This window comes from Electrophorus electricus, chromosome 11 (genome assembly GCF_013358815.1).
Source record: "Electrophorus electricus isolate fEleEle1 chromosome 11, fEleEle1.pri, whole genome shotgun sequence".
Lineage (NCBI taxonomy): Eukaryota > Metazoa > Chordata > Actinopteri > Gymnotiformes > Gymnotidae > Electrophorus > Electrophorus electricus.
Window position 1 is genome coordinate 18,918,327 of NC_049545.1, and position 22,416 is coordinate 18,940,742.

Consider the following 22,416-nt stretch of genomic DNA (forward strand, 5'->3'; position numbering starts at 1 on the left):
GGAGGGTTGGGTAATAGGATACTGAAGTACAATGGGGGGGGGGGGGCAGATATCAGATCTCCACATATTCCACTGAAGAGGTATTTGATATACATTAAATTTCTTTTAAAAACCAAGTAGGTTTTGTTCATTAAAAGGAGTGTGATGTCATAATTATTCTCTTCTTTTTTGTTCATCAGATCCTCACTGTCAGAGGTCATGCAAAGGTCAGGAAGGACTTTAATATCAACTCAGAAACTTCTGTTCAAGAGGAAAACAGATGATGGGGCATCTTGGATTAATCCAAACCGGGTAGAGCCAAACTGGTTATACTGTTCCACAAAGATGAATAAATAGCTTCTGAGGGGATAGGGGGTGGATACGGTCATGAAAATTCCCCAAGTATTAATAAGAGTCCTTCTTTAAGATGGTCCTAAGTTCCATTTCTTCCAAAGGTGGGTCAGCAATGAAAATGGTATACTCATAAGAACTGGGATGAAAATATTGACCCCAAAAAGAAAAAAACCCCAAAGACTATAGAAGAAACAAAATGTGGGGTATACAGTTGTAAATAAACCAGTGGACAATTTCCTATAAAGTAAACCTATAAAGGAAAAACAAACTTGTCATTTCAAGTTGTCGCACTTGCTCTCAGTTTCAGAATGCCTGCGCAAAACAACTGCACAAGTAGTTTGTCTCGCATTGTATCTCTCTCACGCACACACGCGCGCGCGCACATACACACACACACACACACACACACACACACACACACTTTTTCCTCACAAAATGTATACATGTATACAAGCTTACACCTACACATGCCCTCTCTCTCTCTCCCTCTCTCTCTCATTCACACAGGCTTTAGTTCCCTGGTGCAGGTTTCTAACACATGCAGGACTCGATGGAGGAGAGACATTAGCCAGGGCGGAGCAGAGATCAGATGAGGCCTCGTCTCTTCTTGTAATCTTCCAGATTGAGGGATCGGCGGGGAGCTCCATCCTTCACCGGTAGTGCGCTGGAGCTCACTGACAGAGACTTGGCTTCTGAAGCACACACACACACACAAGCAAAGACCGATCAGACACCACACACACACCGAGCTGTGTGCACTGCTACAGCAGGGACCCAAGACACAGCAGCAACTCACCGGCACTGGGAACCTGCAGGTCGATTTTGACGTCAAAATCGTGAACTTTAAACAGGTCCTCCGAGAGGTCGCTGGTCGTCTTGGTGAGGTCTTTATCCTTCTGGTTGGCCGGGCCCTGCTTAACACAGACAAAACTGAATGTCAGGGCAGAAAAGGCAGGAGCAGTCTCAGTTTATGCTCTGTGTGTGTGTGTGTGTGTGTGTGTGTGTGTGTGTGTGTGTGTGTGTGTGTGTGTGCCCACGTGGTTCCCATGGAATGTAGTTCATAAGTGGATGTCCCTTCATAAATACCTTAAAATGGTATCAAAAGAGCTTTTTTTTGTGATAAAAACAGAACCCTGTTTTCTGTTTGTAAGCTGCCTCACTGCTTTTTCATCCACTCGTTCCTGCCAGTTGGTCATTTCAACCTTCAGCCACCCTCCCTCACCATCGCTATTGTGTTGCCATAATTTGACTCCTCCTATGTTAACATATTAACTCTTAGCTTTTCACTAGCTAGTCTGCCTAACTTTACATTTTTCAATCTGGTGCCTATTCCTCCTCTTGCTAACTGTTTGCCACTTTTTACGTTAGGAACTGAGCATGCTTTTAAAGTGTTTTTTAAAACATACTGTTATATCAGAAACAAATATATTGCTATTAAGTTTTAAAATGTGTGTGATTTTTTTGAGACCAACACTTATAGCTCCAAATATTTATTTGTGTGTGTGTGTGTGTGTGTGTGTGTGTGTGTCCTCGCTTTGGTCACCTGTTTGCTGGCCTGCTGTGCGTTGTCTGCACCCGAGCCCGAGCCATATTTCTGATTGAGGTGGGCAAGGATAGCGGCGTGGACAGAGGGGTCTCTTGCCTAGAAAACCAAAAAGTAGAAAGGAAACAAATTAAGTGGCTAATCCACTCACTGGGGGACCGGGATCAACACGCAGCTCTGATTTGAGCTTATGAAGGCTAGATTTAGTTTGCCTAGTATTAAAGATCTGGCAAGAATGAGCTGGTGTGTGTTATATTTCTGGAACTGTATGTTTTTAAATAAATGACTAGACTGACACACAAATCTTTTTAAAAATGAACTCTGTTTAGTCATACTTGCTAATTCATTGGAGATTCTATATGATCTTAGTGTGGTCATAAAATAATAGAAAGAGAGAGAGTTCTTACATTGGACACCATGGTGGGTTTGCACTGTCGTCTGGTGAAAGGGTCCATCTGCTGATTTTTAGAGTTCTGACCTTCAGCCTAAGAAAACACCACCACAGCTAAACTTCCAGAATGTTCCACCAGAACATTAACAGTAAAGCCTGAGGCGCCAGGGCGGGCATGCCTACATACCACCAAAGCTTTCTCTGACTCCACTATGTTCCAGCTGCGGTTCCTCTGGTTGATGTAACTGAGGGAAGAAGTGAGAAAAAAGGAAATAAAACGAAGTGTGTGTGCGCGCGCGTGCGTGCGTGTGTGTGCACGCGAGCGTGTACAAAAAGGAGAGAAAGCAATATAGATAGAAACAAAGTTATGTTTCCCACATATATATAAATAAAAATTTCCATTTCTTTATATATATATATATATATATATATATATATATATACACACACACACACACACACACACATATACATATATACACACACATATACATATATATCTATATCCGGTCTGTGAGGGGTGGGTGAGTGACTTTGTGTGCATGTGTGCGCGCTCCCTCACCTGATGGCAGAGATGTTTTTGGTTCTCTGTCTGTCCAGAGCTTCTGCTCTCTCCTCCAGCTCGTTTAACTGATCCTGCAACATTTTCGCCCGCTCACCGTCTCCACTTTCCTCAGCCATGGCCTAACACACACACACACACACACACACACACACACACACACACACACACACACACACACACACACACACACACACACACACACACACACACACACACACCCGTTAGAGAAGAGGAAATTCTAAACATCAGCATAACTAACTATAAAACAATTCATTCGAAAATTTCACCTTTTCTTTGAGGAGCTGTGTTTTCTTCATAGCATAGTTTGGTGGTGCCTTCCGGAATCTGTCTTTCTCCTTCACAATCTGTATGATGCAAAGAAATATACACATGTAAACACACACACACACACACACACACACACGCTTGTATATTTTTAAAATGACAGAAACTTACATCCTCTATGTCTTTGTCATTGAACTTGTAGTTGACGGCCTCTTTGATGGACTGCTCCTTTTTAGTTATCTCATCCAGAGTAGGAATCTGCATCCCACCTGCAATCATCTGCAGAGCAACAGTTGCCATAGTTACATAAACAGGCTTCTCCTGTACAGACAGCACACTCCGATTGCCTTAGCCACTTAGTGAGCTGAGACGAGAAACCATTTGCCATCAGAAATGAAACCATGAAACTGCCTGTAAGCCTTTGAACGAACACGAACACACACACGAACACACACACACGAACACACACACACACACTCACCGCATCTTTCCATTTCATGAACTCATTTTCGGTGAACTCCTGATTGGACACGAACTCCAGTCGGAACACTCGGGTGTCACCTCCATGCCTTTGAGAAAGGAACACGTGCGCACGTGCGATCAGTGTCAGAGCGCGGACGAGCAGAGCTCAGAGGGCTCTGAGAGTGGAGTTAACTCACCGTAGCTGCAGCCCTTTGTTGGTCCTGGTGGAGCCCAGCTGGTAGACCTTCGCCGTTTCAACCACATCCACTATTTCTGCCACCTGCCGACAAGAAAAGTTTCACGGAAGAAGTGGAGAAGGCAAAGATATTATGATAACATAGAAAACTGACACAAAGTTAATACACATCATACGGCTGCAACTAAAGGTTTTTTTTGGTATTCTTTCAAGCTGGAACTTTGTGATGTGACTGGCGATCTTGACGTACCCGGTAGACAGGTTTGCTGCTGCTATTGCCAATGCCGATCCGGACAAAGCAACCCGTGACGGTTTTGGCGAAGAAGGGCATGTGGCACCAACGCTCCAACTTGTGCCGCGACAGCCGGATGCGGTTGAGTTCCTCTGGCAGAGAGACGGGCTGGGAGCGGGGGGGTGTCACGTCCTTCCTACTGGGCACACGCGCGCGCACGCGCACACACACACACACACACACACACACACACACACACACACACACACACACACAGGAAAGACTCATCTTCAGAGCGCCTCTTGTGTATACCAGAGAGGGCGGTTGGTAGGCATGCCGGCATGTTACTACTCACTCCTCTTCTTCATCGTAGGATGAAGATCTTGAGCTACGGTCACTCTTCACCGATGACTTGTCGTCATCTTCCTCTTCCTCCTCTTCGTCGTCAGAGTATACCTCGCTGGTCTTCAGCGGTTGCCGTTTGGCCAGGAGCTCAGCTGTTAAGGTTCAAAGGTTAGACACCACAGGTCGTGAGACAGGCTGGTAAACATCTACCATCTTGATCCAACTGGTTCATATTTTTCCCCTGAAGACCATAGTCTATTTTTTTCATATTCTGACCACATTTTAACTCCACACATTGAAAGAATACTCCAGTTTTAACACTACAGTTTTTTGTTTTATTTATTTATTTTAAAAACTCTAACTCACTATTCAAAAGTACTTTTAAAAAAAGAGAGTTTTAGGATGATTTGTCAAATGCTTGATTTTGGAGGTCCTAAAATAAACTTCCAGAGAGAATAATTCTAGGGTATAACTTTGGCTTCGTCAGTAACTCTAAAAGCAAACCATTTTCTTAAATACTTTGAATGCTGAACATAATATGAAAGTTTTTTTAAGGCTTAACACTGGACTACTCCTTTAAGGCCCAGTGCCATGTGGTGAGCGACCCTGACCTGTCCTGTGTGGCGGTGGTGAGCGACCCTGACCTGTCCTGTGTGGCGGTGGTGAGCGACCCTGACCTGTCCTGTGTGGCGGTGGTGAGCGACCCTGACCTGTCCTGTGTGGTGGTGGTGAGCGACCCTGACCTGTCCTGTTCTTCTTCTTCTCACGCTCTGCTTTCAGTTCCTCCATGGCCTGGGATTTCTTATCCAGCTTCTCGTCTCTCTTTGACCGCCGCTCTTTATTATGGGACATCACCTGCGCAGATGGACAGAAGACTTGGTGGACTGCACAGAGAGACACGCTGGGTACACGGGTGGGGTATAGATGTTTTACGATACCGTATACACGCTGGAGTTTAGCGCAAGCCAACATGTTATTAGAGCACCACCTGAGGGTAGGGGAGGTGTACTCACCACTTGCGTGTCGGGCACTTGAGACTGCTTCCTCTTTTCCTGTTCTTCCTCTTGTTTCTTCTTCTTCTCTTCCTTCTCTTTCTTCTTTGCAGTCTTCAGTTTCTGCTTGATTTCGAACCTGAGCAGCAGGGGAAAGGACAGGCAGGACAAAAAAAAACAAAACAGAACACCTTGTTACAGACGTTGTCCTGGCAATTGCTCAGTCTACGCAGTCAAAGCAAGTGCATTACGATCACAATTATATTTACCTACGTCACAGGAACTGCCAACTCCACAAAAAAAACAAAACAAACAAACAAACATATGAATATTCCACAAGAGAGCACTTCTGCCCACCTCCGTTTGAGCACCTCTCTCTTCTCAATCCGGTTGAAGAGCTCCTGCTCTCTCTCCTTCTCGGTCATCTGCTCCAAGCGCGCCCGGTCCTCCTCATCTCCCATAAGGTCATCGCCATAGCCGTCCCGGAACACCTCGTCCTCCGAGGACGAGTCCGAATCCGAGCTGGAGGAGGAGCTGTTGCTCTCCGAGTCCGACACCTCGCCTGCACGATTAAGCATGCACGGCTGTTAAACCTCACCCTTCTTAATGCAAGCTGCTAAGATTGGTGCTCCCATGTATTGTGAACGCAGGGGACATATTCAGCTAATTCTTGGGGAAACGCATACAAGGATAAAACTGCAGAGCAGCAAACTCCATGGCACTGACAGCATTTTACAGGGACAAGTGCCTGCTGGGGCCATGCTAGGGACATGGTGGAGACGTGCAGCCTCTTACCCTCCTCTGGAGCAGAGCTCTCTGCTGAGCTGTCTCCATCCGAGCTGCCTGAGGATGCCGCCTTGTTCACCTTCTTCTTTGCGATGTTCTTTTTCTCCACCACCTTCCCTGGCTTCACCTTCTTCTTGGCTTTGGTACCCCCTACAGTCCACTAAAATATGCACAAGCAGTGGAGGTTTCTAGTTTGTGTACATTCAGCACCCACAAAGAAAGTCACAAACTGGTACCAAATGGATCAGCAACTGACTGATAAAATGGAAATTGCTTTTTTTTTTTTTTTTTTGGACTGTCTGTGGGACACATCCATGGTGTTACCTTACTGGATTTGTTAAACAGCCTTTGTAAATTGCTTTGTTTTTTTTTTTGCTTGCATGTATTGTTCAAAACTCTACTCTCCTAACCCATCTCCCAAATAGATCAAAGGAGTTGCAAAGCTCCCCTGAAATCATTAAAAGCACGACTGGACAGCGTGAGAAAGTTGGGCAGGAGGCAACACCTCATCATCACTGTCGGACGTCTCAGAGTCTGTAGATGCTGCAGGTTTGCTGACAGGCTCCTCCTGCTCTTCAGAGTCCACTCGCTTTCTCTTGGCCAGAGTCAGCAGCTCCTGCGAAGTGGACAAGAAGACAGCTTCCAATTGGCTGCTCTCAATCCGATAAAGTTGTATACAGATCTCATGAATTCGTCTTCCAACCACAAATCAAGTTTGATGATAAAGATAAAAACCCATAAGTTAATATCACCATCTCAACATTGTTTTACTCGCTTCTGCAAGTAAGCATTCTTCACCTTTCTAGTGTGCTTAATAGATTTTGAATTAAAAATGGTTTCATTAGATTGAAAAAGCAATATGGAAGCTCACATTTTGAAGTACAACAAATATTTAGACACTGCCTCTGTGAGTTGTTTAACAGGTGAATGAATTCAGAGCCTAACTCCAGCAGCAGTACTTTCTTTCAAAAATCTTGTTATATCACACCACCTACTTTTACCAAGAATGTGCAACTGCCGAGCTCTAGTTCAACTGCACTGTTACTAACACAACAGTCAGGAGTTCAGAGGAGATAAAAGGTAAATGTAGTTTAACTACCTCAGTAAGTCCCTTGCAAACGCAGCTATGCGTTGCGTGCTGGGTTAATCCGTGTCTGATGAGTGCTTATCGCAGTGGCCTTGCTCCAGTACCCGCGGGATAAAATTAGTTCACAACACAACAACCAGATCTGGCTTGGCTTTAGTCCGCTTCTCGTATCACAGTGAAAATGGCTATCGGATTAAACAGGGCGACCGTGAACGACGGGGGCAAGTTAGCTGGCGAGCTAATGAAAAACTGAGGTTTGCACGTTTGCAAAAAGTACACACTTAACTGGCTAGCTAGCCATTTAGCCAGCTTGGTGGCATGGACATTTACAGACTGCGGTGGTGCTTACAATTGTAATTGGCTGGCTAGCTAACTTCAGTAACATCCCACTGCTACGGACATCCTGAATGTATGCAAAACATATGGGTATTTGCCTTCCGAAAGTAAAGCCATTATATTTAACCGTTATACTGGAGAGGTAGCAGGCACCTAGTTGTCCACTTTCGTGTTTACAAATAGCTCACTAGCTAATGCCCTAGTTAGCTTAGCTAGCGTACGTTTGTCAACACCGAAACAGAACTTCAGCTGCGTTAGCTAATTAGGGCAATAGAAAGAGACGTCCTAAATGCATAGGTGCCACTTTAATAATGATGAAAGACCCGTGTTGTAAAACCTGGGCATCAAAACTGTTAGAATCTGTGGTCAGGCCTACAGTTCGCCTGGCGCGGTACTGAACGCAGCGCTAACTAGCCACCTAACTAGCTTAGCTCTCGCTCTCTCTCTCTCTCTCTCTCGCTCGCTCTCTGGCTCTCTCTCTCTCAGCAGTCTGCTATGTTGGCTAAATTACCCAGCTCGTTTACCCACTTTAAGGACATTATCCTTACCTGATCCAAATTGTCATCGCTCGCACTGTCTTCCGAGTCGGAATCAATGACGACCCGTTTCCGTTTCTTTACGTTCACCATGGTTAGCTTTGCTAGCTACCCTCCGTTTCGCGTTTGTGTGTTCGTCGCACGCGAACGCAACGGCGGCAGTTCCGCGGTCCTCCGCACCGGGACGCTAGAGGGCGCGCATGCGCACATAGTTCTCAAAGTAGCCACCGACGTCACTTTTTATGTTTCCTAAGGACTTTGTATGTTTAAAGCACTAGCTACGTCTGCTCTAACTGAGCGGGAATCAACCATAGTGTTCAGATGTATTATATAATATCTGTGTTTTATATATATTGTGTGTATTTGCGTTGTGTCCAGTTCCGTGGGACTGCGAAAACGCAGTCCTGTCGTCCGCAGGGAACGCTTGTAGCGTAGGTTTGTTTCAGTACGTGCTCTTTATGCAACGGACCACGATGGCAGAATAGAGGGAGCGGGATGTCCGTTTGTTGAGAGCAAAGCATTTTGCATAATATTTTAACGGTTTTAAGTTGTGTTGTTTATCCTGTATTGTGAGTTTTCGTGTAACGTCAGAGTAATTAGTTGAAGCTGACTTTATCATTTCTTTTCTGGATAGGTACAATTGTTAAATATTGAACACGATTTTCAGAGCCCCGCTATTCTTTGGTACGAAATGTCTACGCTTTTATCCAGTGTAAATTTTAAGGATTATTGGAAACTAAAATGGCTCATAAAAACAGGTTTTGCTTTGTTTTCTTCTTTCAGATGTGATTTCAATCGTCTGATCATCTGATCATTATGTCCTTGTCAAGGACAATGCTCAAAGCTTCAAAAGGAGCGTGCGAAATTTTTCGCAGGCGACAGTTTCAACCCAACCTCGTAATTCTGAGCACCAGGACTATTTATGAAAGAGACTACCGGAGACCCGGCCAGGCCCCAGACACTCGATGGCCATGGCAGAAGATCCGCTTTGACTTCGCGAAGGGCTTGGAGGGGATAAGCAAGCACTTTGGGCTGCTCAAGGATGAGATTGTGGGCCACTGGGTTGGACCCGAGGGCCGGCCGATGTTGGAGCACATACTGGAGCAATCACGAGTGTTGTGGGAGTTTCGCGGCCCGGAGTCTCTGCGTCAGTGGGTGGTGTCCTCGGACCGGGAGATAGGGGGCCGCAGCGAGACGTATCTAAAGATGGGTAGGAATAACTCGACGTGTATGCTTTACGGGACCCTGTGTTCGGTTCCACCGCGTGACGGAGAGACGATCTACAGTGGATACTGCACGCTACGCTCCAAACAGTATCTGGTTAGTGATTGCAATAAAAAAATCCTGAATTAAAGGGGAGATGCATGTTTCCTACTTCAGGTCACTCACTTCGAGACAGGATCTTAATCTGTTTTCGGACGTGCATCAGATTTACCCAGTTCTGTGGTAAACTTGTTTTCTGTTCAAATCAGAATAACTGAAACTTAACAGTTAAGCAGGATCACCATCAATATTTCAAACCATTTTGAGTTAGGAGGTAGTTTAATGGCTCAGTTTCTTCTACCCGATAGTTTGTTCTATAACTTGATGACAAAGTGAAATATACAAGACATGTACAAGTCATGATGTATGTGTCATTGTTACTGCTTACTTTAAATGAGCAATCATTTTTTCCACCATATTTACATTCTTAAAACTTACATATACCCATACTATTCATGCGCTTTAAAAAGTATTTTGGAAGTTACACCATGAAGGTAACATTATCGGTTTGTTACATTAAATCTGTTTTGCTATCTGTCTAGGCTTCATTTGACAGGAAGAAGCATTTAGATTTGTCAAGCTTTAACACACTGCACTTGCGTATCCGTGGAGATGGCAGACCATGGATGATAAATATTTCAACGGAGTCCTACTTTTCCCATCAGAAAAACGACATCTACAGTTACTTCATGTATACGCGAGGTGGTCCATATTGGCAGGATGTCAGGGTATGAGCGGGAAATCATCTATGTCCAGTATAGAACAGTGAAATAAATTGGTCTCCCACCTTAACTTGATGTGAATTCTCAATTACAATGCCGTACTTGTTTTTGGTTTTCTTAGATCCCATTTTCCAAGTTTTTTCTTTCAAGTCGTGGGAGAATACAGGACCAACAACATGTCCTCTGGCTGGACAAGGTCTGTTGAATCGTTTACTTACTCATTGATCAAAAGACATGCCTCCACTCAGGAGTTGTGTAAAGTGTGGCATTTTGTAAACAATATATCCCAACTGTTTTGTTATTTTGGCAGTCCTTCCTGGTGTCTGTAATTGAGAGGATGGTTCTCATCTTTTAATTGTGATTTTGGGGGGCATTTCCAGGTGAACACCATTGCCTTCACGCTGGGAGATAAAGTGGATGGGCCATTTCAGCTGGAGGTAGACTTCATCGCTGTGTGTATTGACAATGCTCACACTGAGGAGTTTGCATATGAACAGTACAAGAGGAACCCAGAGGTGTGACATTGGGAGCTCCTATGGCGCCCTACAACAAAGACCTTCATGAATGCATCTGATTCACTCAATGGAAGTGTTTGGTTTAATGAACTTTGATCACACACACACACACACACACACACATATATATATATACACACACAATTTAGGTCTCATAAAAACATGTCCACATTCAAAATACTCAGTCTAAAGACAAAGTACAAAACATTGGTTTAGTAACAAATAAAAGCAGGTCTTGAAACATCTATGGTAATGATTCTCCATAATGTCATTCAACTTGACTTGTGTGTATATACAAACTGACACTTTTTTTCTTGAAAGAGGGAAGTGTATACAAAAACAGGTATCAATCACAAAGGACAGACAAGCTAAAATATACAAGCAGCTAGAGCAGGTTGTTTAAAAACAAACAGTAGTAATTAAAAAAAATACAAAACTGCAATGCTAAGGCATAAGCAGCCCACGTCGGGCACCAAGCATCTTCTCTTTCTTCTGCTTCCTGTCCACTGTGTGTTTGACACGGCGTTCCTCTCTAAAGATAAAAAGCAATTGTATAAACACGGATACTGCTATCCAAGGCATTTGAAAGACCCCCCGCATTGATATACAGCAACAGGAGTCACTGCATTATTTCTAAAAATCGCTCATGCAAGTCTGACATGACATTTCTCAATCTTGGTGGCTGCATTGTAGTTCCTCTGCAAACACTGCTGATAACTGCTAAGTGACGAGAGATCTGCAGGCAGCTTTTCCTACGGTAGGGGCTCACTCACCTTGTCCGCACTTGGTGCTGTTTGTAGTTTTTCTGGTGCGATGGGATTGTCTGAGATTTGTCCAGAGCTGCATTTTCCTGCATTGCTCCAAAAGGCTTCAGCTTTCCTATAGATGTAAAGTGATGATGTAAAAAAAAGTGGATGGGGCAACCTCTAAATAAAATCTAAATTCTGACTATTCTAGTTAATCCTCAATACAAGGCACCAGGCAGTGAGTCCCTAGGTAATGTACCATTTGTCATGCAACTCCCACTTTTTTCATCACACAAATAAATAGCACGAGCGAGTGCCCTTACCCTTGTGTGGCTTGTAGGTGAGGGGACGAGAGAGGCTGGCCTTCAAGTCAAATGAGCTTTTCTTGTTGGTTGCTGGAGTAGTTGATGCATCACCAAAGACAAATGCAGACAATCCTGACAATAGTGAATGGAAATAGAGTAACAATTACACCCTTTAAAGAAGAGAGAAAAAACAAACACAAAAAACACCACCACACTACACATGCAACACAACAAGTGCAACTCTAAAGGTTGGATGTATAGAAATAAATCAATACCCTTTTAACCAATCAATCAATTTCAGCACACACTAAAGTAGCTCTTCAGATTATAGTTAATTTCCACTGAGAGCATCCTTTTTGCCTTAGACCACGGTTAGGGATAGAGAAAGTTACTAAGGTCATTTTTCAGTTTATGATTAATCATCTTGATACAACGGTGTGCATTCAGAGTGGCTTTGCTCTTACTTGGCGTTTTGTTGACAGTGGCTGCATTAGTCTCGGGCCTGATGCAGGTTTCAGACATCCTGCCTGGGTTGGGGGTGGGGGGGAATAGAGGGGACATGCGTGCAGGAGTCTTCACCAGAGAACGCTTGTGCTCATTGTCCTGGGTAGCCTGAGAAAACCTAACAAGACCAGGGTGTTAGGTGCACCCCACTGACTATTCACCACTCCCGTCTCAAGATCAAGGCATCCAAACACATAGCCTGCATCTTACCTGACGTTGATTTTGTTGGTTGAAAGGACGGTCGGCCTAAAGACACTTGGCCTATCTTTGCCCACAGCCTTGCTTGCAGAGACCTGGGTGAACCTGCGTTTGTCTGGAGCCGGTTTTCTCTCTTGAACACCTGGGCTGAACAGCGAGGCATGTCTGACAGGTGGCTTCTGCTGACAAAACAAGTTATGGTTTTGTTTTTTTGTTTTTTTTTTGTCCAAGACAAGTGCAGCCCATTTTGTGAAAAATAGGTTGGAGAGAGGCTTAAAGCCTCTTTAAGCCAGATTTTCTGAGAGAAAGACAACATACACAATCACAAAAAAACATATAGTACAGATTCTAAGAATAGTACAACTAGTAGCTAGGTTAGACATGCTATTTTTTATTCCATGCCAGCATCAGGAGGCTATATTCATGGCAGGAGCAAGGTTATAAATATGCAATAAAAATGGCTAAATAAATGAATGAATAAACAGAAACACCCAAGATAATAGAACATACAAACAAGTAAACAGTTAAATAAGATGCGTATCAAATGGTAAAAAAAATAAATAAAAATCCTTACTGACCAAGTGAAAACCTATACAGATGGCTGTAAATTAATCTGGGACAAGAATTCTTAAATTCCTTCATTTGATACATGATCATATTTGATCATATACTTCACTAAAAGCTTGCTGAATAATAGCATTGTCTGCGGACATTAAAAGCAAAACAATTCAATAACGTGCTTCACGAACAGGAGTCCTACATGACTAACAAAATGATGCCTCTCCATCATAAGTAACAAATCAAAGCCTCAATGTGAGTGCAACCCTAAACTACACTCCCATTTGTGGGCATATTCACCTTCAGCTCCTTGATGGAATTCTTCAGATCCTCCACCTGTTTGTTCCTCCTCTGCACATAAGAATCAATGGACTCCATCTTGCTGAAGTGCGCCTCGTGGAGTTTCTTGAAGTCTAGAGCAGACGGAGAATTTTTAAATAGGTGCTCAGCACATAATGCACTTTATGAAACGGGTCTTGCATGTCAAATGCTCAAACAAATATCATTCCTTCTGGTATTTTAGTTCCCATTACACCCAATATTCAGCAGAGACGCATGTGGCACATGTTTAAGGAGGTTTAATTATGAGCTCAAGCTTACAAATTCTTCAGTGTGTTTCCTTGATTCTGATCCACTCTGAAAATGTGGCATGCAACCAAATCTTGGCCCAGACAAATCCTTGTACTTTCCCCAAGACTCAGGTTCAAGATTCTAGGCTATCCTAACCAGAGATGTGTGGTGCATTTGTCAACTGAGCAAATAACCATCATTTGGAAACAAAAATGGAAAACAGGCCAACAAATTAGTGCCTTTTGTCCAACACTTTTCCACAATCATTGTCCCCAATGCCCAAACTTCAATTCAATTCAATATTCACAGTTCCTCCAGGAAAGTAGGCTACTTCATGTGTGAAGGGGTCCCCCCAGTGTAAATTGATGATGTGGAATGTAGAATTACTGGGAGTGATGGGCTTCAGAGTGGTCTTCTTCTTCAACAGACCCTCATGACGAGGAATTTTACCAGCAGCCTTCTTACTCACACCTGTGGAGAACAGAATACTGATCTACAAAACGAGGTAACTGCCTATTACAAAGCTAGAACCATTACCAGCAAGTAATACCAGACCTCAGACAGTACAGAGTTTACATGCACTCCCCGTGGTCCGCTGTATTTTTGGACAGTACCAGTCTACCTTTGTCACTTTGCAGAGTGGAAGCATCACTGATGGATGTAGGTTCAGTCTCTGCCTGGTTCTCGTTGGGCTCCTCAGAGGAAACAGAAGACACCACCTCCTTAACAGAGGACATCTTCCTCCTCTTGGAGTTCCTTCTGCTGTCCTCTCCAGTAGCCTTGGCATTGTCCTGCAAATTTCAGCACTCGGTTTTTTACTCAGTTCTCCTCAAATGCAAACAACAGAGACAGCGACAGAGACAGAGTCTTGCAGAGACAGCGATGTTATTTCCAAAAGACTTACTGGAGTTGGTCTCTCTTGCGGTTTAGGACAGGTATCTGTAACTCCGTCGTTAGAATGCTTCCTCTTGGCGTTTTTACCACGCGTTGCATTCTGACGCTTGGTGACATGCGGAGCGCTGGAAGGTATGGGCTCTTCCGCCGTCTGTGTCGGGGTCTCCGTATCACCCGAAGCAACGTTATTTCCCTGGAGGTGCGACGCATTTGCAGTAACTCATTTAGCTATCCATATTGCATGGATATAATGCAACTGAATAATGAATGGAAAGGCATGAAGCTGTACAGCGACGTTAACTTTACAGGTTAACTCACATTCTCCGAGTCCTCTTGTTCAAAATGCGTCTTCAGTGCCTTAAGTAGCTTCTCAGCCTGAAAGTAAATAATGTAAACACGGATAACATGGCTGGGAACTAGCTAGCTAAAAGACAATTGTAAATTAGCAAGCCAGACTGCATTAGCTACAGTGAGTTTCCAAAATAGCTAACGCTAGCTATGCCAGTCAGGCTAACAGGACCACTTTGTTTTTCTTATCATTGCATCCGATTTACCTTCATGTTAGCTTTTAAACCAACACTCTTGGCAAGCTGCTGCAATTCGGTATATTTAAGAGCGTCTAAATCCATCTTCATCGCAAATGTATAACAAAACTGTAAGCTGCGAATAGGGAAAAACGATCAAAAAGTAATAGATTTCAAACACGGTTTAATGCAGCCTATAGCTAAACTAAAAAAAAAAACATCGCGCCTGACGGTTAAAAATTAGTTTTCAAAAATCGACATTTTGCCTTTTGATTGGTAGGGAAGTTTATGACGACACATTATCAAGTCCAATAAAATTCCGTATTTTCTCTCTGGCGCGTTTATTGGTCCACACCATAAAAATATAGGCGGAGCATGGAAATAGAGTGCTGGTTGAGATTCTTTTCACGTGTGTATGTTGGCAGTTTTGCGCGTTTCTGTGAACTATGACTATTTACCAGATAGATTAACTTATTTGTACTTCGTTCGCGTAAACAATGTCCTCCAGAAACTCCAGTCTGGAAAACGATGAATGCGATAGCGCCCAAAGTAACTTAATAGAGAATCAGCTAAGAGTTGTGGAGCACACCGACCACATTATCAACTATCAGAATTGCACTGTTTTACTTTGTGCGAGATGCAATTTAGTGCTGTGTGACTCGCTAGGGGTTTGTGGGGACGCCAAGAATATCAAATCCATCATTTGTCTCAGTAAGTAAGCTTTCTGATTTCAATTAGAGATATAACCAGCTATCTAATTTTAACAGTTCATAACTGGTCTGCTGGGAAGATGTTTCGGTGCGTTCTGCCATAATATCCCTAAAACCGCGAAATACTGGCTGCATATTTAACCAACCATGCGTTTAAAACACTACCAGCATAAATAGAAACCACTGTCATGGTCTGTTTATGCAGAAGTTACTAAGGATGTGAGTGTGAAAGAAAAGCTCGAGGTGTGCTTGGAAGGACCTCTTGCATTTTGGTGAGTAGACGTTGTCCAGAAAACGGCATTTACTTCCGCTTGGGTACATAACATAATTTTTTTTTTTTCTTCTTAAGTATATATATTTCCCTTTTCCTTTTTTTCCCAGCACTTATAAAGTCATTGAATGTGTTGGATGTTATCGTGTTGTGGGAGTCGTCCTTCATTCTACACCTCAACATTTGTCCTCTTTGCGGAATCTCTTCCTCTTAAGGAAAGAAGTGCTAAATTGGTGAGAAGAGTTAACATTTTCGCTCATTCTTGGAAATGTTTGTAAAACTAGCCAAAACTGTCAATTTTAAGATGTTGTGAGTGCTTACAAGTACAAAATTTGTACATGTTATTGACTGTCTTTTTACCCATTTAGCTACCTGTTGAAAAATGGCACAATGGTGAAAGCTTCGAGAATCAGCTTTGAGAACAGACCTCTCAAAAAGAACATCAATGAGGTAATAGAACTTCACTGACAAGTGAAACCTCTACATTAATTGTCAATATCTTCATTCAGTAACATCTTTGCTATCCTTTGTTGGGGGAGATTGCCATCAGTATTCATTTATGCAGAAGTGGAAGAGTTATGGTCCACGTAAGTTCTTCTTTTCCAATTTTTCCTATGGATCATCTATCCAGCTGAAGCAGGATCTGGAAGCTCAGCTGAAGCAACTGGACCTTTTGAAAGGGATGCTGGGAGAGATGAGCATTGACAGAATGAAAAGGAGATTTGGAGCCACCACCAGTCACTCCACCTTCTCCGATAGTGATGAATAATGTCTGGTTCTACTGTTCATGAGTGTAGACCAACATGTGCAGTTTACGTGTGTTATTGGCAAAAGCAACACAAGGTTACCTCAGATGGTTATATAAGTTGTTGTTGTTGTTGTTGTTGTTTAACAGCTGTGAGGAGTTATCTGGCTTGAAGAAAACAGTGTTGGAGAAAAAGCTTGTTTCTTTATGTATTGCATGTTTTTATTAATTTAACCAAATAAATGTTATTCCTATAGTTTTAGTGCCCCTTTCCATGTAAATTTCTTTATCACAAGGAGTAGGTTCATAGAAGGAGCATTTTATGTGAATAAAATTATTTGGTTACTGCAAGTCAGCACCATCACTTTTTAATAAGTGCAAGTTAAAAATAGTATATGATGTCAGACAAACACAATCAGGTTGATGTGGGATTGGCACCATGCTGTTTTTATTGCTAAATTTCCAATACATTTTTTTTTTTTTTGTTGTACAAAATCAAAAAGAGGTTCATCTTAGCATGCTCAGCGCATTTGTAGTGCATAGATTTAACCAAACATACAGTATTCCCACTCTGTGCCAAAGGTGGCAATGCAACTTACAACAGGTTCAAGAAACATTAACTTAAGATATATTAAGTAATGATTTTATACACAATGTGATGGTCAAATTGTAACAGCTGATTTGATTTGACCCAGAAATGACATTTCATTATCTTTTATATACATCAAATTTAAGTTGTATGCTTACCATATTCCTATGCATTCTACTCATTCAGTGTAATGTGGTTTGCCTACTGTAATGTCATCTGCTCATAGTATTAATACAGCTTACTAGTCTGGCATTTCTAATTTCACCTCATCATAGATCATGCAGTTAATGCATTTCTGTCTCTCTAGAATACAGATGAATCAGAAGTAAACATTAAAACAACAGTAAATGTTTAGAAAAGCATTAAATGAAAAATTGTATCAGATTTACTGATGACATCCAAAATCTTACTGGTCACAGTGGGATCTATATGGTTTATTCAACAAAAAAGCAAAAATCTTTAAAAACTGATGGGCCTGCACCTCTGAGGAAAAAAGAAATTACTTGAATTTGTCACATTTCTGTATTGTTTTTCCAAGCAAAGCCCAATTATTGCATGCATGCAGCACAACACATTTCTTACCCACTTCTACCATGCAGCAGCTATTTTTTCCTGCATTCCCATATAGAAACACCAAAAAATACTAAGCTTACAATTAACTATTGTACATGATGGCCACTGATAAGCTTGCTGTGGTGTCTGAAACAAACATTGGCATCTATGACTTATGAAGATACAATCTGAGTGTCATCAACAGCTAGCCAATACACTGCTCCTATTGCTTTCCATTACAACTGACTGCATATGCAATTTCTGTGCGTCTGAATTCAGTTTATGCTGCTGTATGGTTTTAACAACAAACATGCAAGTGCATAATTATACATTAGCATTCCCAACTACTTTTCCACCATAAAGGTTCTTAATGTCAAAAATACTAGGTTTCAGTACTACATTCACAAATGTTTTTGGTTTTAATGACTGATGAAAATAGTTGGTTTAATCAACAGCTGATGTTAGGCTTCCCAGCATGGGAAGCTTCAATATCTCCTATCAATAAACATTAAGAATTGTTATGCAGAATGTAACAGACCTTAAAACTCACCACACCTACACATATGCTACAGTTTTTCATTCCACAATACAGCATTCTGGCACTACATGCATAATATTATTGCTTCTAAATAACTAATGTAATACATATTATGGCTTGCATATCTGTAGGTGTAACCTAAAAAATATACTTTTGCATTCCGGTCATTGAGGTATCTATCTACATTACAATATTTTGATCATTGTAGGCTATATGCTATTTGACTCTTCTACTTGTTAACTAAATCTAGTATTTGTGCTACCTGGAAGCTAGCTAAGTAACTTTCCATCTAATGCTGAGAGGAATCTGCAACCATGTGTAAGACAACAGTACTTTACATTGAATATTTCACTTCCTGTTATCCAGATTTAAAATGCAACTTTGTCATACTTACTACTTTCACAATATGACTCAGTACACACACCCACAATTTACAGCATCTGACACAGATATATCCATCTTAAGCACCATCTCTAGCATAATCACTGAAGGAGTGATTCGGGATTTAGACTGCTCAGTTTGTCCTCTACAGACTCTTTCATGTCATCGAAAATAGCAGTTAGAGAAAGGTTTGGCATCATTTTTCTTAATAGGTCACATAAGGGTGGGAGACACTGATCAACACAAAACCCTCTCATATTTTTGTACAACACTTACAAAGAGTATCAGTATTATGCTGTTTAAAGAACACATCATTATCATGCATTTTGGCATTGTTTTCACATAGGTAAAACTAATGGCTACTACCTTGCCCAGATGAAGGTTCTTTTCGATTTAGGGGAAATGATGTACACTAGCTAATGAAAGAACACAGCTGTTGTGTGATGACAAATAAAACATTAATTTTCTTTCCACAAACCCAGACCCCTCTTCTCAGGTCTTGGATTCACCCATCGCTATCCCGAGTTCCCTACTCTCAAAACTAGCAGAGGGATGGGTGCTACATGCACGGTGGTAACTAGCCTAACCCTTTATCTGCATAACTCTTTATGCTAACATTAATTATAACGTATATACTGTATTTCAACTACAACTACTTTACTCGGCAAGCATCACGTCCACTCATGCATGGCCACATGTAACGTTGGCACAACAAATCCCGCTACAGTAAAAGTAAGCGGATGAATCTATACATCATTTAATGGAAGACATTGGTGATTTTGTTGTTTTTTTTCTTCACAAACAACTCGTCACTTGTTTGTACAATATACACATTTATCTCAAAACAGGACAGAATAGGGCACGCATATTGCACAAATCCCATGTTCCTGGGCACTGTACCCAGGAGCTCCAACGTCCTCAGTCTCAAACAGGAGTACACAACTCACTTGCTGTATTTATTTTATTATTGTTTGGTACTATCCATCAGTGTATTTCAGATGGTGATAGTCAGCCATGTACCAACCTCCCAACTCCCAAGTGGGAATCATAACCTTGATAATAGTCTGAATTTTGCTCTAATCTGCTTTCTAATTAAAAAATTATGTAGCATAGGGCTTCTGTCAAACAATGTTAAAGTTGAGCAAGTTATTACTTGGTTGTAAGATGTACACAACATAGTGGGAAATCACCGGATTCCTACAACCACTCCTAAGGAAGTCTTCAATCTTACAAAGATGCTAAATATACTGTCAACACACAATTGACTTTGCCTGTAAATGCAGTTCTCAAAACATTGTCCTTCCAAGACAGCACAACCAAAAACACTAGCATGTCCATACAAAGTACCTTCAGTAAAACAAGAGCTAATATATTTTGACAGGAAAAAGAGGAATAAAGCAGCTTGTTTAATATTGCTTAGCTAAGGAGGTTAAAGCTAAGTGGGATGAGTTGTGTCTGTCCATTTTTCTGTGCCAGAAACACATTCCTGTGTCCACTGTACCCATACAGGTACACATAATATAAATAATTCCCTCCGCCTGTTCCTGGGTCTTTACATCCTTTCTCGGAGCAACAGCTCAAAATTATGAACAACATGGTTCACATTTGCAGATGTTATGTTAGCATAGCCAATGCACAAATTTTAAAAATAACTCTAATAAGCATTCAGTTTGAGTCTTGGAAATCTAAAAGAAAACCTGGTGACCACAATTTAACACAAGGGACTTAAATCTTCCTTATTTCAACAATTCCATAATGTACATGCCACATTTAACTTACACAGGTTAACTGGACAAAGAGCAAGAATTTCCATCAAATCCAAGTTAAGACTATTCCTCTAGCAATCCATAAGGGGAAGAGCACTGAATTCCTAGCTGAAGTAGTAGAGTACTGAGTAGAAGTTTGTCTGTTCTTTCTAGAAACAGCTTGGGAGTAAAAAAAGTCACCAAATACACAAGATAAAGTTACACATATAGTGGATTGTTGTTGTCTATGTACTGACAGATGTAGGAATGTTCTTCTTGTAAATGTTAGCTATTATGAGAATAAAATTAGCAACCCTGGTTCTGGGCTTGAAACTATTCAAAGGTGTGGAGCCAATACATATTAAATATTTGGGGAGTACCAGTACTGCGGTTATCTAATGAACAGTTAATGACAGTTAAAAGGAAAGTAGTGGAATAAAAACATTTTTAGTATCCAAATTGTTCTCATAAATACAAACTGTAAACGGAAGAAGGCCTTGTTTACTTGACTTTTGAGATAAATGATTTGCAGTTGACGCCCCCATGAGAACGGAGGATGAATGAACAGGAGGGGGGTAGGGGCGCCAGCGACGTGTCCAGACTTGAGCGCCGAAGCAGCCCTCATTACTCCGACTGGGAAGATTGGGTAACAGTTTAGCGGACCTGAAGGCAATCAGTACGGGGAAGGCTTTAGCATAACGATAACCCGTGCGTGATCTTCACGAAATATAAAGTACATTTGAAATAAAATAGTGTAAAGAATCAGACAAGGAACTCACCCGATAATGGTTTTTGGTATGCTCAAGTCTTATGTATGCCAAATCGTTCTCTTAGAAAGGCAGGAAATGAAACGAGTTCTATAGTAACAGAATAATGTGTTAATGTTGCAAAAAGACCATTATCGTTAGGAAATTTTGTAAATTATCGATAAACGCCAACAATTTCTTGAATGCAAACGGACGACAATTGATTTGTTACAATGTAACAACACTAGCGGTGTTGTGAAGTTAGCAGGGATGCCAAGTCTGTCCCGACACAGCACAGGATAAAACTGCTACACAACTTGAGGAATGCACATTTGTTATTTATATGAAAAAATGACTCGATCCCACCTCTTCCCAATATGTGTTCATGTAATCCTGACGACATCAAAAATATGCTGTAATGTCAAGCGAGTATCAACATGGTGCACGGGTAAACAAAGAGCATGCATTTCCTATCAGGATTTTGGACAAGAATGTCATACCGTCAAACCGCTCCCGCTGGTGCTTCACTTGTTTGTCAAAGGGATAATAGGGACATGTAGTGCATCCTCTCGATGTCTGTCTATGGGGCAGCACGGCCAGGCTTGCCCCCCACCCCCAGGCTTGGCCGCGTTTTCCACTGTCGGAGGAAAGCTACGCCATTTCGCTCCTGTACTAAATTGTTCTTCCGGAATGACAGTCTCTTCATGCACTGTCTCAATGAGCTGATTGCGTGGGTGTTCGATCAATCAGAGTTTAAGACCCGCCCTTCGGATTTCTGAAACGTCCGCTACTGTGGAATGAATTCGCGTCAGTTTTAGGCCTTAATTAATTTTAGGCCTTAGTCTTATGTTAAGACTAACATAAAATATGCATAAAGAAAGTAATATCAAGATTTTTTTAGGCAACATTTTCAGTTTTTTCATCAGATATATGAAATCCATTACAGATAAAAAAAAAACAACCATTTGCCTTATTGTCAAAAAGATGGTAATGGTAAGTGGTTTACAATGTATATATATATATATATATATATATATATATATATATATATATATATATATATATATATATATATATATATATATATATATATAGAGAGAGAGAGAGAGAGAGAGAGAGAGAGACGAGAGAGAGAGAGAGAGAGAGAGAGAGAGAGATTTATATGACATAATACCAATTTTCTGTATGATCACTACCAACAACTTGCACTCCAAAATCTTCACCACTGCCCCAGCATATGGTCTGAAAATT

General features: G+C 41.6%; 4 protein-coding genes and 1 long non-coding RNA gene across 9 annotated transcripts; 2 read left to right on the top strand and 3 right to left on the bottom strand.

The window, feature by feature from the left end:
- Positions 1-757: 757 nt before the first annotated feature.
- rtf1 (RTF1 homolog, Paf1/RNA polymerase II complex component) lies at positions 758-8,259 on the bottom strand. Of its 4 annotated transcripts, none has more exons than XM_027008246.2 (18): positions 8,102-8,259; positions 6,636-6,746; positions 6,140-6,290; positions 5,702-5,906; positions 5,366-5,483; positions 5,096-5,207; positions 4,363-4,504; positions 4,026-4,203; positions 3,777-3,859; positions 3,599-3,686; positions 3,289-3,396; positions 3,120-3,197; positions 2,830-2,951; positions 2,455-2,512; positions 2,284-2,361; positions 1,877-1,975; positions 1,130-1,244; positions 758-1,025 (listed from the first exon to the last, which is right to left on the bottom strand). In XM_027008246.2, exons 1-18 carry the CDS (start codon positions 8,180-8,182, stop codon positions 919-921), a joined length of 2,034 nt encoding a protein of 677 aa, XP_026864047.1. In that variant the 5' UTR covers positions 8,183-8,259; the 3' UTR covers positions 758-918. The 4 variants fall into 4 exon arrangements, with proteins under 4 accessions (XP_026864047.1, XP_026864046.1, XP_026864045.1 ...); XM_027008245.2 differs by having other exon boundaries at positions 1,130-1,247; XM_027008244.2 differs by having other exon boundaries at positions 4,026-4,206.
- A 277-nt stretch (positions 8,260-8,536) lies between these two features.
- Positions 8,537-10,832, top strand: ndufaf1 (NADH:ubiquinone oxidoreductase complex assembly factor 1). Its single transcript, XM_027008196.2, has 5 exons — positions 8,537-8,773; positions 8,873-9,409; positions 9,895-10,080; positions 10,196-10,270; positions 10,455-10,832. Exons 2-5 carry the CDS (start codon positions 8,906-8,908, stop codon positions 10,593-10,595), a joined length of 906 nt encoding a protein of 301 aa, XP_026863997.1. The 5' UTR covers positions 8,537-8,773; positions 8,873-8,905; the 3' UTR covers positions 10,596-10,832.
- Positions 10,833-10,932: 100 nt separating this feature from the next.
- On the bottom strand, positions 10,933-15,097 carry nusap1 (nucleolar and spindle associated protein 1). 2 transcript variants are annotated; one of them, XM_027008195.2, is made up of 11 exons: positions 14,919-15,097; positions 14,683-14,739; positions 14,375-14,557; positions 14,093-14,261; positions 13,858-13,941; positions 13,201-13,313; positions 12,355-12,521; positions 12,105-12,262; positions 11,659-11,772; positions 11,363-11,468; positions 10,933-11,121 (listed from the first exon to the last, which is right to left on the bottom strand). In XM_027008195.2, exons 1-11 carry the CDS (start codon positions 14,997-14,999, stop codon positions 11,034-11,036), a joined length of 1,320 nt encoding a protein of 439 aa, XP_026863996.2. In that variant the 5' UTR covers positions 15,000-15,097; the 3' UTR covers positions 10,933-11,033. The 2 variants fall into 2 exon arrangements, with proteins under 2 accessions (XP_026863996.2, XP_026863995.2); XM_027008194.2 differs by having other exon boundaries at positions 12,355-12,524.
- Positions 15,098-15,273: 176 nt separating this feature from the next.
- oip5 (opa interacting protein 5) lies at positions 15,274-16,925 on the top strand. Its single transcript, XM_027008224.2, has 5 exons — positions 15,274-15,599; positions 15,804-15,870; positions 15,980-16,102; positions 16,238-16,319; positions 16,501-16,925. Exons 1-5 carry the CDS (start codon positions 15,386-15,388, stop codon positions 16,636-16,638), a joined length of 624 nt encoding a protein of 207 aa, XP_026864025.2. The 5' UTR covers positions 15,274-15,385; the 3' UTR covers positions 16,639-16,925.
- Positions 16,926-17,034: 109 nt separating this feature from the next.
- Positions 17,035-21,837, bottom strand: LOC113576252. Its single transcript, XR_003410493.2, has 3 exons — positions 21,666-21,837; positions 21,199-21,276; positions 17,035-21,082 (listed from the first exon to the last, which is right to left on the bottom strand). It is a non-coding gene; the product is annotated as an uncharacterized LOC113576252 (long non-coding RNA).
- Positions 21,838-22,416: the final 579 nt, after the last annotated feature.

What these genes read in the sequence shown, in the direction of transcription:
- ndufaf1 (XM_027008196.2), top strand. Translation starts at nt 8,906, where the DNA reads ATGTCCTTGTCAAGGACAATGCTCAAAGCTTCAAAAGGAGCGTGCGAA. An exon ending in CATATTGGCAGGATGTCAGG is followed by an intron (nt 10,081 to 10,195) that starts GTATGAGCGGGA and finishes TGGTTTTCTTAG; the next exon opens with ATCCCATTTTCCAAGTTTTT. An exon ending in ATGTCCTCTGGCTGGACAAG is followed by an intron (nt 10,271 to 10,454) that starts GTCTGTTGAATC and finishes GGGCATTTCCAG; the next exon opens with GTGAACACCATTGCCTTCAC.
- rtf1 (XM_027008243.2), bottom strand. Translation starts at nt 8,182, where the DNA reads ATGGTGAACGTAAAGAAACGGAAACGGGTCGTCATTGATTCCGACTCG. An exon ending in AGAGAGGTGCTCAAACGGAG is followed by an intron (nt 5,484 to 5,701) that starts GTGGGCAGAAGT and finishes CCTGCTGCTCAG; the next exon opens with GTTCGAAATCAAGCAGAAAC. An exon ending in AACCCACCATGGTGTCCAAT is followed by an intron (nt 1,976 to 2,283) that starts GTAAGAACTCTC and finishes TTGGTTTTCTAG; the next exon opens with GCAAGAGACCCCTCTGTCCA.
- nusap1 (XM_027008194.2), bottom strand. Translation starts at nt 14,999, where the DNA reads ATGAAGATGGATTTAGACGCTCTTAAATATACCGAATTGCAGCAGCTT. An exon ending in AACAAGAGGACTCGGAGAAT is followed by an intron (nt 14,558 to 14,682) that starts GTGAGTTAACCT and finishes TCGCACCTCCAG; the next exon opens with GGAAATAACGTTGCTTCGGG. An exon ending in ATTCCATCAAGGAGCTGAAG is followed by an intron (nt 12,525 to 13,200) that starts GTGAATATGCCC and finishes TTGTTTTGTCAG; the next exon opens with CAGAAGCCACCTGTCAGACA.
- oip5 (XM_027008224.2), top strand. Translation starts at nt 15,386, where the DNA reads ATGTCCTCCAGAAACTCCAGTCTGGAAAACGATGAATGCGATAGCGCC. An exon ending in AGGAAAGAAGTGCTAAATTG is followed by an intron (nt 16,103 to 16,237) that starts GTGAGAAGAGTT and finishes TTACCCATTTAG; the next exon opens with CTACCTGTTGAAAAATGGCA. An exon ending in TCAAAAAGAACATCAATGAG is followed by an intron (nt 16,320 to 16,500) that starts GTAATAGAACTT and finishes TCATCTATCCAG; the next exon opens with CTGAAGCAGGATCTGGAAGC.